General features: G+C 53.5%; 1 protein-coding gene across 5 annotated transcripts in view; it reads right to left on the bottom strand.

Annotated features, from left to right (window-relative positions):
- The window catches only part of LOC121284386 (arf-GAP with Rho-GAP domain, ANK repeat and PH domain-containing protein 1-like), a 225971-nt gene that overhangs the window by 15926 nt on the left and 193309 nt on the right, over nt 1-16736 (bottom strand). For all 5 annotated transcript variants that reach the window (XM_041199816.1, XM_041199818.1, XM_041199817.1 and 2 more), the window contains exons 25-29: nt 16348-16465; nt 9799-9912; nt 7392-7528; nt 6128-6210; nt 6-59 (exon numbers count right to left, since the gene is read on the bottom strand). In XM_041199816.1, the coding sequence (XP_041055750.1) occupies nt 6-59; nt 6128-6210; nt 7392-7528; nt 9799-9912; nt 16348-16465 (506 nt within the window). The remainder of the gene's footprint in view (nt 1-5; nt 60-6127; nt 6211-7391; nt 7529-9798; nt 9913-16347; nt 16466-16736) is intronic.

Genomic DNA, 16736 nt, shown 5'->3' with positions numbered 1-16736 from the left:
CTCACCACTGATTCCTCTCATGTTTTTCTTTGTTTTCATAAACAATGGTGAAACCCCAACTGAAAGAAAGAAGACACAACCTCATTGCCAAATAGAGTCTCTCACGACAAATACTGTCCCGATTACACGCCAAATACTGTCTCGATTAATCAGTGCAGCTTCTTGTGGTTAACACTAATAAACTATAACATGGCAAATAAATGCCGTTAATGTCATAGCATGGGAACACCATGCACAGCAAGATCCCAAGACAGCAATGTGATAGTGGCTGTTTTAATCTGTTTGGAAGTTCCCCTCCAAGCCACTCACCATCCTGATTTGGAAATATATCGATCGTTCCTTCACTGTCGCTGGGTCAGAATCCTGGAACTCCCTCACTAACAGCACGGTGGGTGTACCTACACCACATGGACTGCAGCGGTTCAAGGAGGCAGCTCACCACCACCTTCTCAAGGGCAACTAGGGATGGCCAATAGATGCAGGTCTAGCCAGCGAAGCCCACATCCCAGAAAGTTTAAAAATGCCCCTCACGGTGAATGGTTTGGTGCCAGACATGGTGCATTGCGTACACACTCACCTCTGAGTGAGACGGTTGTGGGTTCAAGCCCCACTCCAGAGAGTTGAGCCCATAATGCAGGTTTCCACTACCAGTGCAGCGCTTAGGGTGTGCTCCACTGCTAGAGGTGCCATCTTTTAGATGAGTTATTAAGTCAAGGCTCCATCCGCACTCTCAGGCGGATGGTAAAAGATCCCACAGCCCGTATTTTGAAGAGTAAGGGAATTCTCTCTGCTGTCCTGGCCAATACTTATCTCTGAATCAACATCACAAAAACAGATTAACCCAGCCACTATCACATTGCTGTCTTGGGATCTTGCTGTGCATAGACTGGTTGTTGGGTTTCCTACATTACAACAGCAACTGTAATTGGCTGTAATGCACTTTGGGACATTGTGAGAATGTAAATGGTGCTATAGAAATGCAAGTTCTTTCCTTAAATGGATTGGATAGTCGATATTTCCAAGTAGTGTTCTTTATAATCGAAGGTTGATTGAAAACAATGATCAGATTGTATCTCCTGTGATACAACAGGGGCCAGAAAGAAACTGTGTCAGGAATAAAAAGAGACAGTTAAAGGAAGAGGAAAAGGGAGAGAGGGAGGGGACGAGGGGAGGGGAGGAGAGGGGGAGAGGAGGAGAGGGAGGGGGGAAGGAGAGGAATAAGAATCACACAGAATCTCACAGTGCAGAAGAGGCCCTTCGGCCCATCGAGTCTGCACCGACACATGAGAAACACCTGACCTGCCTACCTAACCCCATTTACCAGCACTTGGCCCATAGCCTTCAATGTTATGACATGCCAAGTGCTCATCCAGGTACTTTTTAAAGAGTGTGAGGCAACCCGCCTCCACCACCCTCCCAGGCAGCGCATTCCAGATCATCACCACCCTCTGGGTAAAAAAGTTTTTCCCTCACATCCCCCCCCTAAACCTCCTGCCCCTCACCTTGAACTTATGTCCCCTCGTGACTGACCCTTCAACTAAGAGGAACAGCTGCTCCCTATCCACCCTGTCCATGCCCCTCATAACCTTGTACACCTCGATCAGGTCTCCCCTCAGTCTTCTCTGCTCCAACGAAACCAACCCAAGTCTATCCAACCTCTCTTCATAACTTAAGTGTTTCATCCCAGGCAACATCCTGGTGAATCTCCTCTGCACCCCCTCCAATGCAATCACATCCTTCCTATAATGTGGCGACCAGAACTGCACACAGTACTCCAGCTGTGGCCTCACCAAGGTTCTATACAACTCCAACATGACCTCACTACTTTTGTAATCTATGCCTCGATTGATAAAGGCAAGTGTCCCACATGCCTTTTTCACCACCCCACTAACATGCCCCTCTGCCTTCAGAGATCTATGGACACACACGCTAAGGTCCCTTTGTTCCTCAGAACTTCCTAGTGCCATGCCGGTCATTGAATACTTCCTTGTCAAATTACTCCTTCCAAAGTGTATCACCTCACACTTTTCAGGGTTAAATTCCATCTGCCACTTATCTGGCCATTTGACCATCCCGTCTATATCTTCCTGTAGCCCAAGACACTCAACCTCACTGTTAACCACCCGGCCAATCTTTGTGTCATCCACAAACTTACTAATCCTACCCCCCACATAGTCATCTATGTCGGTTATATAAATGACAATAATAGGGGATCCAGCACAGATCCCTGTGGTACACCACTGGACACTGACTTCCAGTCACTGAAGCATCCTTCTGTCATCACCCTCTGCCTCCTACAACTAAACCAATTTTGAATCCACCTTATCAAATAAGAGGAGAGGAGAGGAAAGGGAGAGGGGGAGGGGGAGGGGGAGGGGGGAGGGGGGAGGGGGAGGGGGAGGGGGGAGGGGGAGGGAGAGGGAGAGGGAGAGGGAGGGGGAGGTGGAGGTGGAGGGGAAGGAGAGGGAGAAGGAATGGGAGAGGGGGAGGGAGAGGGAGAGGGAGAGGGAGAGGGAGAGGGTGGGGAGAGGGGGAGGGGGAGGGGGAGGGAGTGGGGGGAGGGGGAGGGGGAGGGGAGGAGGTGGGGGGGAGAGGGAGGGGGGGAGGGGGGGAGGAGATGGGGGGGAGAGGGTAGGGAGTGGGGGAGGGGGGAGGAGATGGGGGAGAGTGAATGGGGGAGGGAGGGGGAGGGGAGAGGGGGGAGAGGGGGGAGGGGGGAGGGGGGGAGGGGGAGGAGGGGGGGGGAGGTGGGGGGGGGAGGGGGGAGGAGATGGGGGGAGAGGGAGGGAGGGGGGAGGGAGGAGATTGGGGGGAGAGGGGGAGGGGGGAGGGGGGAGGAGATGTGGAGAGGGGAGGGGGGGAGGGGGGAGGAGATGGGGGGAGAGGGAGGGGGGAGGGGGGAGGAGATGGGGGGAGGGGGAGGGAGAGGGGAGGAGATGGGGGAGGGGGAGGGGGGAGGGGGGAGGAGATGGGGGGAGAGGGAGGGGGGAGGGGGGAGGAGATGGGGGGAGAGGGAGGGGGGAGGGGGGAGGAGATGGGGGGAGAGGGAGGGGGGAGGGGGGAGGAGTTGGGGGGAGGGGGAGGGGGAGGGGAGGGGGGAGGGGGGAGGAGTTGGGGGAGAGGGGGAGGGGGAGGGGAGGGGGAGGGGGGAGGAGTTGGGGGGGAGGGGGAGGGAGGAGGTGGGGGAGAGGGGGAGGGGGAGGGGAGGGGGGAGGGGGGAGGGGAGGAGGTGGGGGAGAGGGGGAGGGGGAGGGGGGAGGAGGTGGGGGAGAGGGGGAGGGGGAGGGGAGGGGGGAGGGGGGAGGGGAGGAGGTGGGGGAGAGGGGGAGGGGGAGGGGGGGGAGGGGAGGGGGGAGGGGGGAGGAGATGGGGGGAGGGGGAGGGGAGGGGGAGGGGAGGGGGGAGGGGGGAGGGGAGGAGGTGGGGGAGAGGGGGAGGGGGAGGGGAGGGGGAGGGGGGAGGAGTTGGGGGGGAGGGGGAGGGGAGGGGGAGGGGGAGGGGAGGAGGTGGGGGAGAGGGGGAGGGGGAGGGGAGGGGAGGAGTTGGGGGAGAGGGGGAGGGGGAGGGAGGAGATGGGGGGAGGGGGAGGGGGAGGGGGAGGGGAGGGGAGGGGGGAGGGGGGAGGAGATGGGGGGAGGGGGAGGGGGGAGGGGGAGGGGAGGGGAGGGGGGAGGGGGGAGGAGATGGGGGGAGGGGGAGGGGGAGGGAGGAGATGGGGGGAGGGGGAGGGGAAGGGAGAGGGGGAGGGGGAGGGGAGGGGGAGGGGGAGGGGAGGAGTTGAGGGAGAGGGGGAGGGGGAGGGGGAGGGGAGGGGGAGGGGAGGAGACGGGGGGGAGGGAGAGGGGAAGGGAGAGGGGGAGGGGGAGGGGAGGGGGAGGGGGGAGGGGGGAGGAGTTGGGGGAGAGGGGAGGGGGAGGGGAGGAGATGGGGGGGAGGGGGAGGGGAAGGGAGAGGGGGAGGGGGAGGGGAGGAGATGGGGGGAGGGGGAGGGGGAGTGGGAGGGGGAGGGAGAGGGGAAGGGGGAGGGGAGGAGATGGGGGGGAGGGGGAGGGGAAGGGAGAGGGGGAGGGGGAGGGGAGGAGATGGGGGGGAGGGGGAGGGGGAGGGGGAGGGAGAGGGGGAGGGGGAGGGGGAGGGGGAGGGGAGGAGACGGGGGGGAGGGAGAGGGGAAGGGAGAGGGGGAGGGGGAGGGGAGGGGGAGGGGGGGAGGAGTTGGGGGAGAGGGGGAGGGGGGGAGGGGGGAGGAGTTGGGGGAGGGGAGGAGATGGGGGGGAGGGGGAGGGGGAGGGAGGAGATGGGGGGAGGGGGAGGGGGAGGGGGAGGAGATGGGGAGGGGGATGCGGAGGGGGAGGGGAGGAGATGGGGGGGAGGGAGAGGGGAGGGGGTGGGGGAGGGGGAGGGGGAGGGGAGGAGATGGGGGGGAGGGAGAGGGGAGGGGGTGGGGATGCGGAGGGGGAGGGGAGGAGATGGGGGGGAGGGAGAGGGGAGGGGGTGGGGGATGCGGAGGGGGAGGGAGGAGATGGGGGGGAGGGAGAGGGGAGGGGGTGGGGGGAGAAGACTGAAGGCAGACAACCTGACACAGGAAAACAAGGACACAACTCCAACATAACCCAACCGGAGAAAGGGAGAGAGAGACAAGCAGACAAAATGGGACGCACACCCGTGGACATAACTTTTGCCATTTCACTACCCAGAGATCAGAGGAGGGAAGAGAAGCGGCGATTCAGCCGCTCAAAGCCATTCTGCCGTTGTATGGAATCCTATCTGACCCGAACTTCATTCACGAGCCTTGGCTCCATAACTTTTTCCAAAGCGATCCAAAGGAAACAAACAACCTATGAATTTCAGATTCAAAGCTGATTAACTGAGCTGTCATCAGCTGGTTACTGGGGGAGGGAGTGTCACACTTAACACCACCCTGTGTGTGAAAAAATATTATCCCAACTCCTCAGTGGAATGGGCAGCCTCTGATTTACGTCCCCCTCTTCTAGACTCTCCCATTCCCCCCACCAACCAATGGAGAAAGTTTGCATCTCGTCACTCAGTTCATTGTCAAACCTAAAATCCTCAAATCAAATAACCTCAACCTCCGATATCCTGGGGGGTGGGGGGTCCAAGCCTGAGCTGTGCGGGGCCAGGACTGAAAAGCAGGAGTATTCCGTTTAACTTGTATGGAATCCTGCTTACACAACACCCGGAGTTACTGTGAACAGCTCTGCACCCCCTATTACAAAAGAATATGGAGGCACTGGAGAAGGGTGTAAGATTACTACAACTGAGAGATTATACCCAGCAGGACAGATTGAACAGGTTGGGGGTCTTCTCTACAGAAAAGATTGAGAGGTGACCTGATGGAGCTCTGCAGTGTCCCGGCTGTCACCATGGTTTATATTTCACCACAGCTTGGCTTTGTTGCCTTTTCTTCATTTGGTCTTCCAGCTACACAGGGGTGACTGGGGGATAGTCAGTGTCGTTCCTCTTGAAACTATTTACTTAGAATTTTTTACATCAAGGACCTGATGGTACGTGTTCTATTCTCCGGACACAGACTGCTCTGCGTTTTGCTCCCTTGTAATCTCTTGATCATCCAACTCTAATGTCATCACTAACATCGTTGTCTAATTAACGTAACCATTAACCCTTTACTCTACTGTACATGTACGATTCTGAAAGGGATGGATAGGGTAGACATAGAGAAGATGTTTCTATTTGCGGGAGAGACTAGAACTAGGCTCCATCAACGTAAGACAGTCAGTAAGAAACCCAATGGGGAATTCAGGAGAAACTTCTTTACCCAGAGAGTGGAGAGAATGTGGAGTTTGCGAGTGTGGGGAATAATAGAGGTGAACAGACTGGATGTATTTAAGAGGAAGCTGGATAGGCACATGAGGGAGAAAGGAACAGGAGGATCTGGTAATAGGGTGAGATAAAGTGGGGTTGAGGAGGATGCTCGCACAGAGCATTTTAACACCAGCATGGACCAGACGGGCCAAGTGGCCAGCTTCTGTGTCTGTAAATATTTTCGAATAAGACTGGCCTGTGTGACCGCCAGACCACAGACTCTGCCCAAACCCCCAGGACCACAGGCAGCTGCACACATCAGTTTCAATTTGCAGAATCTCCTCACCATGTGGGTGGTCTGAATTTCTTCTTCACTCCGAGATAGATCTTCAGACTCTTCACAGGCCATTCCTTCTCAGGCTTATTACTCTGTGTGCAACACATACCAAAACAATCAGACTGCGTCCAACACAAACTAAACAAGTGGCTAATGGGGAGCCGCCCAGCACATCAACATCTGGTAATCCTCATTCCAGCAGCCAGGCCAATGAGGGTGGAGAAAGCTCATCTTCCCTCGATCCAGGTGCACAGGGAACAAATCCATCTTATCAAACTGTTCATGACTGGACATTAAAATTGTCACATTCATCCACGGCCTAAGTTGGTGGTTGAGGCTGAAACGCTCAGCTCCTCGGTAAGGTACCTGGATCTGCATCTGAAGCGCTGTAACCTGCAAGGCTACAGACCAGGTGCTGGAAAGAGGGATTAAAATGAGCGGCTAGTTTCTTTTGTCTCTTTTTGGCTGGTGCAGACACGATGGGCTGAATGGCCTCGTTCAGCACCTTCACTTTTGATGGTTCCAAGGCCCAAGAGTTCAGGTAATGGAATGGTCACCAATGAAATGGTGTAGAGGAAGCTTTACTCTGTATCTAACCCCGTGCTGTACCTGTCCTGGGAGTGTTTGATGAGGACAGTGTAGAGGGAGCTTTACTCTGTATCTAACCCCGTGCTGTACCTGTCCTGGGAGTGTTTGATGGGGACAGTGTAGAGGGAGCTTTAATTTGTCTCGGAGGTGGCAGAGCCCCAGATTTACATCTCACTGAAAGACAGGAACTATGACAGTGCAGCACTCCCATCGTACTGCACTGGGGGTGTCAGTCTGGTTTTGTGCCCAAGTCCCTGGAGTGCGACTTTAACCCAAGTCCTTTGTGAGGCACGAGGGATGTCCACTGAGACACGAATGACACCATGGCTGTACCAAAAGGTCAGCAGGTCACAGGTAAAGGTGCCGCCCAGTGTCGGAGGTCAGCAGATCCCAGGGTTAATCTCAGCTCTGAGCTGCTGGAGGGGGAAACTCGCAGAACAGTTGGTAGCCAACAGGAATGGCTACAGAAAGGACAGATTACCAAATTTGTCCATCCCTGACCAGGTTATCCTGGGTTTAGTCACTGACCAGTTGACTGGACAGCGAGTTCATTCAATTTGTTCAATTGTGAGGGTATCAGTCATCAGCCTCGAACAGGTTGAGTGGATCATGACAGGGGCAGCAACTTGGTCACATTATCCTAATGACCCCTCCCCCCCCCCCCTCACAGCGATTGGTTACTTACCCGCACTTCCTTGTAAAGTCGGAGGGTGAAGCCAGTCAACATGAAGTAACGGTCACTGAAGCTGCCCACTCCCAATCCGAGCTTCTTCTCCTCCCGGAACTTCACCATCCCGTGTTTCTGATCAGACACCCTACTGGCTGTAAGGAAAATCCAGAGGGGGGAGATGGGAAAGGAGGTGAGGGGAAGAGAATGGGGAAGAGAGGCGGGGGTAGAGTGGGGGGGGGGGTGTGGGGTAGAGAGGGGGTGGAGAGAGAGGGGGAGGGAGAACGGGAACAGCGAGGGGGGGTGAGTACATAAGGGGAGAGAGGGGGCAGTGGGGGAAGGAGAGGGAGGGGAGGGACAGAGGGGGCAGAGCGGTGGAGGAGTGGGAGTCGAGGGGAGGAGGGAGGGGAGGGGGGTAGAGAGGAGAGGAGAGAGAGGGGAGCGGGTCGCAATGCGGGGTCAAAGGGGGAAAGAGGGGGGAAGAGGGTTGAGGGGTGAGAGGGAGGGAGGGAGGGAGGGAGGGAGGGAGGGAGGGAGGGGATCAGAAAGGAAGCCGGGAGAGGAAGGGAGCGGTGTAAGAAAGGTATTGGGGGGAGAAAGGGAAGGGGGTGTGGGAGTGAGGGGGAGAGTTAGAGTGGGGGGTGGGGTTTAAAGAGGGAGGAAGGAGGTGAGGGAGAGGGAAAGGAAGAGATGGGGGTGTAGAGGGGGGAGAATGGGTGAGAGAGGGGGAGAATGGGAGGGAAGGGGTGAGAGAGGGAGAGAGAGAGAGAGAGAGAGAGAGGATGGTGAAATTTCAGTTTAACCCTTTCTGATCTGCCCCCGTCTTCTCCTTCCTGGAGCTTGGGCAGACAACATGGCGGGGTGGGGGTGGTGGGGGCAGTGGGGGGGACATTTGAAATCTGTCACTCTTGAATCTGTCCTGATCAATGCAAGACGAGGAGTTTCAACAACATGTCTCTCTTTCCAGCGATAGTCCCTAAATCTCGATTTTCACCCTCCTATTAATTTGCTGCCCTTGTTTCCCACCATGTTTCTGTTCCACACTCCTGCTCCCGTGTGGCAATTAAACCTCCTCGCCTCATCTCATACCCAAAGTCAGCCTTTCCCAGGGCCTCCTCCCTCTCAGGATCTAGAATCTTAGAATGATGACAGCACAGAGGAGGACATTCTGCCCGTCAGCTCCGTGCTGACTCTCTGCAATTGCAATTTAACTAATGCCACTCCCCCTTTCCCGGTAAATATTTTTCTTTTCCGATAATAACCCAATCTCCCTTCGAATTCCTCGATTGGCCCTGCCTCCAACACACTCTCAGGCAGCGCATTCCAGGTCCTAACCTCTCGCTGCGTGAAAATGTTGCTCCTCATGTCACCATTGCTTCTTTTACCAATCACCTTAAATCTGTGCCCTCTGCTACTTGATCCTTTTTTTATATTCTTTTATGGGATGTGGGTGTCACTGGCCAGGCCAGTGTTTGTTGTCCATCCCCAATTGCCCTTGAACTGAGTGTCTTGCTGGGCCATTTCAGGGGGCAGTTAAGAGCCAACCACGTTGCTGTGGGTCTGGAGTCACATGTAGGCCAGACCAGGTAAGGACAGCAGATTTCCTTCCCTAAAGGGCATTAGCGAACCAGGTGGGTTTTTACAACAATTGACAATGGTTTCATGGTCACGTTACTGAGATTAGCCTTAAATTACAGTTTCTTTTTTATTACTGTGGTGGGATTTGAACCCGTGTCCCTAGCATATTACCTTGGTTCTCTCAATTACCAATCGGGTGACATTACCACTCTGCCACTGTCTCCCCCAATCTTGCCACCAATGGGGATAGTTGCTCCCTATCTGCTCTGTCCAGGCCCCTGGTGATTTTGAATACCTCTTATCAAATCTCCTCTCAGCCTTCTCTTCTCCAAGGAAAACCAATCCAACGTTTCCAATCCATCTTCATAGCTGAAGTTCCTCATCGTTGGAACCAATCCCGTGAATCTTTCCTGCACTCTCTCCAATGCCTTCACATCCTTCCTAAAGTGTGGTGCCTGGGACCAGAGGCAATACTCCAGCTGAGGCTGAAGTAGTGTTTTACACCGATTTCGCATACACCTTCTCCTGCCCCAGGATCTTCTCTGGTTCGAGAACTTCCTCCAGTCCTCCCTCTTCCCCCCATTTCCCCCAACCTTCTGCTTGCCCCCTTTCTCCCACCCCCCCACTTCTCAACCCCCTCCCCAGCTCCAATCCTCCCTCCTCCTACCCCCATTGCCCCCTCCTTCCTCCATGCTCCTGCTTCTTCTGCCTTACCCCTCTCATCCCCACCACCCCTCCCCCACAACCTAGAAAGTCTTAAAACCCAAACTTGAGGCCATCTACTCAGTTAGAAATACCCACTGTGCCATGTGACACAGGCACCTCCAGCTGTCAACAGTGCACGTACCCAGGTACATCAACATGGTTTCCATGGCGATATTCTTTTTCACCACTAAATAGCTGTCAGCGCCCAGCGAGTGTAGAATAGGCAAGACTTTCTCTGTGTAATGTAGTGGTCGTTCTGAAAGAGCAATGCACATTGTTAAAACTGAGGGAGAATTTGTATTTATAAGGCACTTTACCAATGCCACAAACCAATGATATGAAATGATTATCACACAGTATGTACATCACAGACACAGGCCATTCAGCCCATCTGCTTCATGCTGGTGTTAATACTCCACATGAACCTCCTTCCATATTCCCCCCCATCATCTCACCCTATCAGCATGTCCTTTTATTCTTTTCTCCCTCATGTGTTTATCCAGCTTCCCCTTAAACACATCTACACTACTCACCTTAACCACTCCCTGTGGGAGTGTGTTCTACATTCTCCCCACCCTCTGGGTAAAGAAGTTTCTCTTGAATTCCCCTACATATTTTTTCTTCATTCATGGGATGTGGGCTTCTCTGGCTGGGCCAGCATTTATTGCCCATCCCTAGTTGCCCTTGAGAAGGTGGTGATGAGCTGCCTTCTTGAACCGCTGCAGTCCCTGTGGTGTAGGCACACCCACAGTGCTGTTAGGGAGGGAGTTCCAGGATTTTGACCCAGTGACAGTGAAGGAACGGCGATATATTTCCAAGTCAGGATGGTGGGTGACTCGGAGGGGAACTTCCAGGTGGTGGTGTTCCCATGTGTCTGCTGCCCTTGTCCTTCTAGATGGTAGTGGTCGTGGGTTTGGAAGGTAGTGTAGAAGGAGTCTTGGTGAATTCCTGCAGTGCATCTTATAGATGGTACACACTGCTGCTACTGTACGTTGGTGGTGGAGGGAGTGAATGTTTGTGGATTTGGTGCCAATCAAGTGGGCTGCTTTGTCCTGGATGGTGTTGAGCTTCTTGAGTGTTGTGGGAGCTGCACTCACCCAAGCAAGTGGAGAGTATTCCATCACACTCCTGACTTGTGCCTTGTAGATGGTGGACAGGCTTTGGGGAGTCAGGAATTGAGTTACTCACTGCAGGATTCCTAGCATCTGACCCGCTCTTGTAGCCACAGTATTTATATGGCTAATCCCATTCAGTTTCTGGTCAATGGTAACCCCCGCCAGGAATTTGATTTACTGTGCACATGAATATAGCGGCCATTTTGTGCACAGTAACGTAACTAATGGGATTCATCAGAAATTCCACCTGCTCGCTAGTGAAGGGGAGACATTGGCCAGGTCAGCAGCAAACTCCCTGACCTTCTTCCCATCATGCCACTGGATCTATCAAAATCCACCTCAGCAGTTGGATGCCACCCCGGTGCAACGCTTCATTCAAATGACAGCGCCTTAGACAATGTAGCACTCCCTCAACGTAGAACCCGGATCTTAAACCATGAGATTCTAACGCAGGGAAAAGTGTGTAGCCAATTGAGCCAAGGCTGGCATTTGAATTAGTATCTGGTACAAGAGAATTTTATAACTACAAATAACATGGAATCCAGTCCTTATCCATATGCAGCGAGACCTGGACAATATCCAGACTTGGGCTGACAAGTGACAAGTAACATTCACACCACACAAATGCTAGGCAATGACCATCTCCAACAGGAGAGAATCCAACCATCACCCCATGATATTCAATGGCATTACCATCACTGAATCCCCTACCATCAACATCCTGGGGGTTACCATTGACCAGAAACTGAACTGGACTAGCCATATAAACACTGTGGCTACAAGAGCAGATCAGAGGCTAGGAATCCTGCAGCGAGTAACTCACCTCCTGACTCCCCAAAGCCTCTCCACCATCGACAAGGCACAAGTCAGGAGTGTGATGGAATACTCCACACTTGCCTGGATGAGTGCCGCTCCCACAACACTCAAGAATCTCGACACCATCCAGGACAAAGCAACCCCGCTTGATTGGCACCCCATCCACAAACGTTCACTCCCTCCACCAACACCAATGCACAGTAGCAGCAGTGTGTGTACCATCTACAAGATGCACTGCAGGAATTCATCAAGATTCATTCGACAGTAGCTTCTAAACCCAAGACCACTACCACCTAGAAGGACAAAAGCAGCACCGGCAAGTTCCCCTCCGAGTCACTCACCATCCTGGCTTTTTTGTTATTCATTCATGGGATGGGGGCATCGCAGGCTAGGTCAGTATTTATTGCCTATTAGCCCTCCAGGGCTCAGTTAAGCGTCAACCACATTGCTGTGGGTCTGGGGTCATAAGGACAGCAGATTTCCTTCCCTAAAGGACATTGGTGAACCAGATGGGTTTTTACAACACTTGACAATGGTTTCCTGGTCATCATTAGACTCTTAATTCCAGATTTTTATTGAATTCAAATTCCACCAGAACTGCATACAATACTCCAGTTGTGGCCTCACCAGTGTTTTATACAATTCCAACATTATATCCTTACTTTTATATTCTATACCTCTGCCAATGAAGGAGAGCATTCCATATGCCTTCTTTACAACCTTGTCTACTTGAGCTGCTGCCTTCAGGGACCTGTGTACTTGTACACCAAGATCTCGCACTTCACCTAACCATCTTAGTATATTCCCATTTATTGTGTAATCCCTGTAACTGTTTGACCTCCCTAAATGTATGACCTCACATTTCTCTATGTTAAAATCCATCTGCCACTTTACCGCCCACTCCAACAACCCATCTATATCGTTTTGGAAATTATGGCTATCCTCTACACTATACACTACTCGGCCAATCTTTGTGTCATCTGCAAATTTCCCAATCGTGTCCCCCACGTTCACGTCCAAATGATTAATATAACAAAAAAATTGAAGGCCACTTGGACCAAATCTGCTGCACCCCATATAATCCAGAAACCTTCACCTCGCTGCTGCTCATCAACGCTCCTGAGGTTTCTAAACCTCTCCATCTCCCCCTCCCTCCCTAACCCACCCTCCATCTCCCCATCTCTGACTCCCCCTACCCACCCCCCTCCCTACCCCGCCCTCCAGTTCCCCCTCTCCGACTCTCCTTCCCCACCCCCTTCTCTGCCTGCCTCTCCCTACCCCAACCCCCCCCAACTCTCCCTCTCCGATTCCCCCTTCCCATTCTGCCCTCCACCTCCCCGAATCAACCTCCCCCCCCCACCCCACTCTCTGCCCTCCACCTCCCCGAATCAACCAATCCCCCACCCTCCAACTCTGCCTCCACCTCCCCGAATCAACCAATCCCCACCCTCCAACTCTGCCTCCACCTCCCTGAATCAACCAATCCCCCACCCTCCAACTCTGCCTCCAACTCCCCGAATCAACCTCCCCCCAGCCCCCCTCTCTGACTCCACCTCACTACCTCCCTTTGCTCCTTTAAAAAGCTCCCCAAAACTTGCCTTTCTGACCATGCTATTGGCCATCGGCCCCCATATCTCATGTTCCACTCTTAACGTTTTGAGTCCGTTTGACTCTACTTCAGAGCTAAAGATGTGATGAAATTTATACAGTTTAAGTGGGGGGAGCAGGTGAAGTTGGATAGAGGGTCAGCGATAGGTGGGGTCAAAGGTCCTGTCACTGACCTTCCATCCACCTTCACCTGCTTCCCCGCCCCCCACCTTAAACAGTATAAATTTCAACACATTTCTACTTCTCTTTAGCTCTGAAGAAGAGTCATATGGACTTGAAACGTTAACTCTGTTTCTCTCTCCACAGAGGCTGTCAGACCTGCTGAGTTCTTCCAGCCCTTTCTGTTTTTGTTTCAGATTTCCAGCATCCGCAGTATTTTGCTTTAATTGTGTTCCATTATTTTCTATCTAATGGTAGCCAGACAGTCAATTGCAATGGTTTCTCTTCCTGCTCCCACACCCTTACCCCTGGTGTTCCCCCATGGATCGATCCTTGGCCGCTCCTATTTCTCATCTACACGCTGTCCCTCAGCGCCATCAACCAAAGAAAAACCCAACAGTTTTCACCTGCTGAGTTTTTCCAGGTAATTCTGTTTTTGTTTTGGATTTCCAGCATCCGGAGTTTTTTGTTTTTATCTCTCAGCTTTCACATGTGCCCTGGCAACACCCAGCTCTACCTCACCACCAGCTCTCAATCTTCCACTCACTCTGCTTTCTCACACTTGTCCGACATCTGGTGTCTGAATTTCTTGTCTGAAATCTCCTCCGATTAAATTCTGGGAAGGCTGAAGCTATTGTTTTCGGACCCACCACAGACTCCATTCCCTATCAATTCCATCCCTCTCCCTGAAGCCAAACCACTCTGTTCACAGCCTCGGTGTAGTATCTGACTCTGAGATGAGCTTCCGACCATACATCCCACTGCTTCAATAGGATCATAAAATCTCTCCCGCCTCAGCTCGTCTGCTGCTGAATCCTTCATTCATGCAAAAACAGAAACAGAAATACCTGGAAAAACTCAGCAGGTCTGGCAGCATCGGCGGAGAAGAGCACAGCTGACTCATGAGGACTCGAAACGTCAACTGTGCTCTTCTCCGCCGATGCTGCCAGACCTGCTGAGTTTTTCCAGGTATTTCTGTTTCTGTTTGTGTTTTGGATTTCCAGCATCCGCAGTTTTTTGCTTTTATCCCTTCATCCATGCCTTTGTTACCTCTAGACTCGACTATTCCTGACTAACCCCTCACACCGGTCCTCCCCCTCCAAACATGTGAAGACAACTAAAACTCTGCAGCCTGTGTCCTCAATCACACCGAGTCCCATTCCCCTGTCAGCCGGGTACCCACTGACCTACACTGAAGGGGAAAATAAAGACTGGTGTTTATGTAGCACTTTTCACAGCCAACAGATACCTCCAAATGTTTTACAGCCAATGCCGTACGTTTTGAAGTGTAGTCACTGTTGTAATGTGGGAAACGTGGCAGCCAATATGTGCACAGCAAGATCCCACAAACAGCAAGGGGTTAATGGCATGTAATCTGTTTCTTTGTGATGTTGGTCAAGGGATAAATATTGACCAGGAGAACTCCCCTGCTCTTCATCAAAAGAGCAGCCATGGGATCTTTTACATCCCAAAGGAGCCTCGGTTTAATGTCTCATCTGGAAGTTGGCACCTCCAGCATTGCAGCACTCCCTCAGTACTGACCCTCTGACAGTGCAGCACTCCCTCAGTACTAGCCCTCTGACAGTGCAGCACTCCCTCAGTACTGACCCTCTGACAGTGCAGCATTCCCTCAGCACTGACCCTCTGACAGTGCAGCACTCACTCAGTACTAGCCCTCTGACAGTGCAGCACTCCCTCGGTACTGACCCTCTGACAGTGCAGCACTCCCTCAGTACTGACCCTCTGACAGTGCAGCACTCCCTCGGTACTGACCCTCTGACAGTGCAGCACTCCCTCAGTACTGACTCTCTGACAGTGCAGCACTCCCTCAGTACTGACCCTCTGACAGTGCAGCACTCCCTCAGTACTGACCCTCCGACAGTGCAGCACTCACTCAGTACTGACCCTCTGACAGTGCAGCACTCCCTCAGTACTGACCCTCCGACAGTGCAGCACTCCCTCAGTACTGACCCTGCGACAGTGCAGCACTCCCTCAGTACTGACCCTCTGACAGTGCAGCGCTCCCTCAGTACTGACCCTCTGACAGTGCAGCACTCCCTCAGTACTGACCCTCTGACAGTGTAGCGCTCCCTCAGTACTGACCCTCCGACAGTGCAGCACTCCCTCAGTACTGACCCTCTGACAGTGCAGCACTCCCTCAGTATTGCAGTGGGAGTGTCAGACTTGATTTTTGTGCTGAACTTTTCCGGGTCCTGTAACACCTCAAATCTAAAATTCTGATTATTATTTTTAAAATCGCTCCATGGGCGTGCTCCTATCTCTGTAATCTCCTACAACCCCTACAACCCTCCCTATCCATATAACCTCCTCCAGTCCCTACAACCCTCCCTATCCTCCTCCAACCTTCCCTTTCTCTGTACCTCCCCCAGCGCCTTAACTCTCCGAGATGTCTGCAATCCTCTAATTCAAGCCTCCCGTGCATCGCCGGTTTTAAACGATCCTACAGCCGCCTGGATCCCGAGCTCTCTCTCTCTCTCCCTAAATCCCCTCCACATCTCCCTCTCTCTCTCTCTCTCTCGTCCTTTAAGTGGCTCCACAAACCTATCTTCCAGCTCTCTCTGCGTTGCCCACTCGTTCTCTGTTTGCAGCTTCTTGCTTCAACATCACCACCCCACCCCCCACCAGCAGCTCCTGACTGGGACTGGACACGTGTGCTGTGCCTGTCTGATCGAGTGACTTCCCAGCCTTAAAAGTCATCGGTAATAAAAACCAGAAAATGCTGGAATTACTCAGGCCTGGGGGGCGGGGGGGGTGGAAAGAGACAGGTTGGAAGGGAAAAGCGCGTCCGAGACTTCAAAAGAAAAGCAGCAAGAGTCACCCTGGAGAGAGGGAGTTCCGCAGAAAGGAAACGCCTATCAGGCCTGTGGGTGGTGTGTGCACGATAAGACTCTGAGGTGCGTTCTGGCGGCGGGTGGGGGTGGTGGACACAGCGGTTGGGGGTGGGGAGGGTAAGCGCAGGAAAGGGAACTCACCCATTTCCTCCCTCTCGATCACCTCAAAGCAGCACCAGTTGTCTTTCTCCTTGGTAATCAGCTTCCGCAGGTAGAGGATCTCATCGGTCAATAGCTGGGCTGTCATGGTCGCTGGGACCTAAGGAAGGGGGTGGGGGGAGATGGTGGGTGGGGGGGGGGGGGGGGGGGGGGAGGAAACGAGAGAGGCAGAGCAGCGATTTAGACTGAACACGTTCCCCCATGGAGTCAACTCCCACAACACCCCCAACCACCGCCCCCTTCCCATCCTCTGCTGGTGTCGGGACCCGAGACCCATGGATAAGGCTCAGCACCCACTCCCCACACTCGAGGTTGGTGGGGGTGGGGGGGGGGGTCACTGATCCCAGATTCCTGTCACCCTGACAACCAAC

The sequence above is a fragment of the Carcharodon carcharias genome, chromosome 11, assembly GCF_017639515.1.
Source record: "Carcharodon carcharias isolate sCarCar2 chromosome 11, sCarCar2.pri, whole genome shotgun sequence".
NCBI classification, from domain to species: domain Eukaryota; kingdom Metazoa; phylum Chordata; class Chondrichthyes; order Lamniformes; family Lamnidae; genus Carcharodon; species Carcharodon carcharias.
This window is presented reverse-complemented; position numbering and strand designations above follow the sequence as displayed.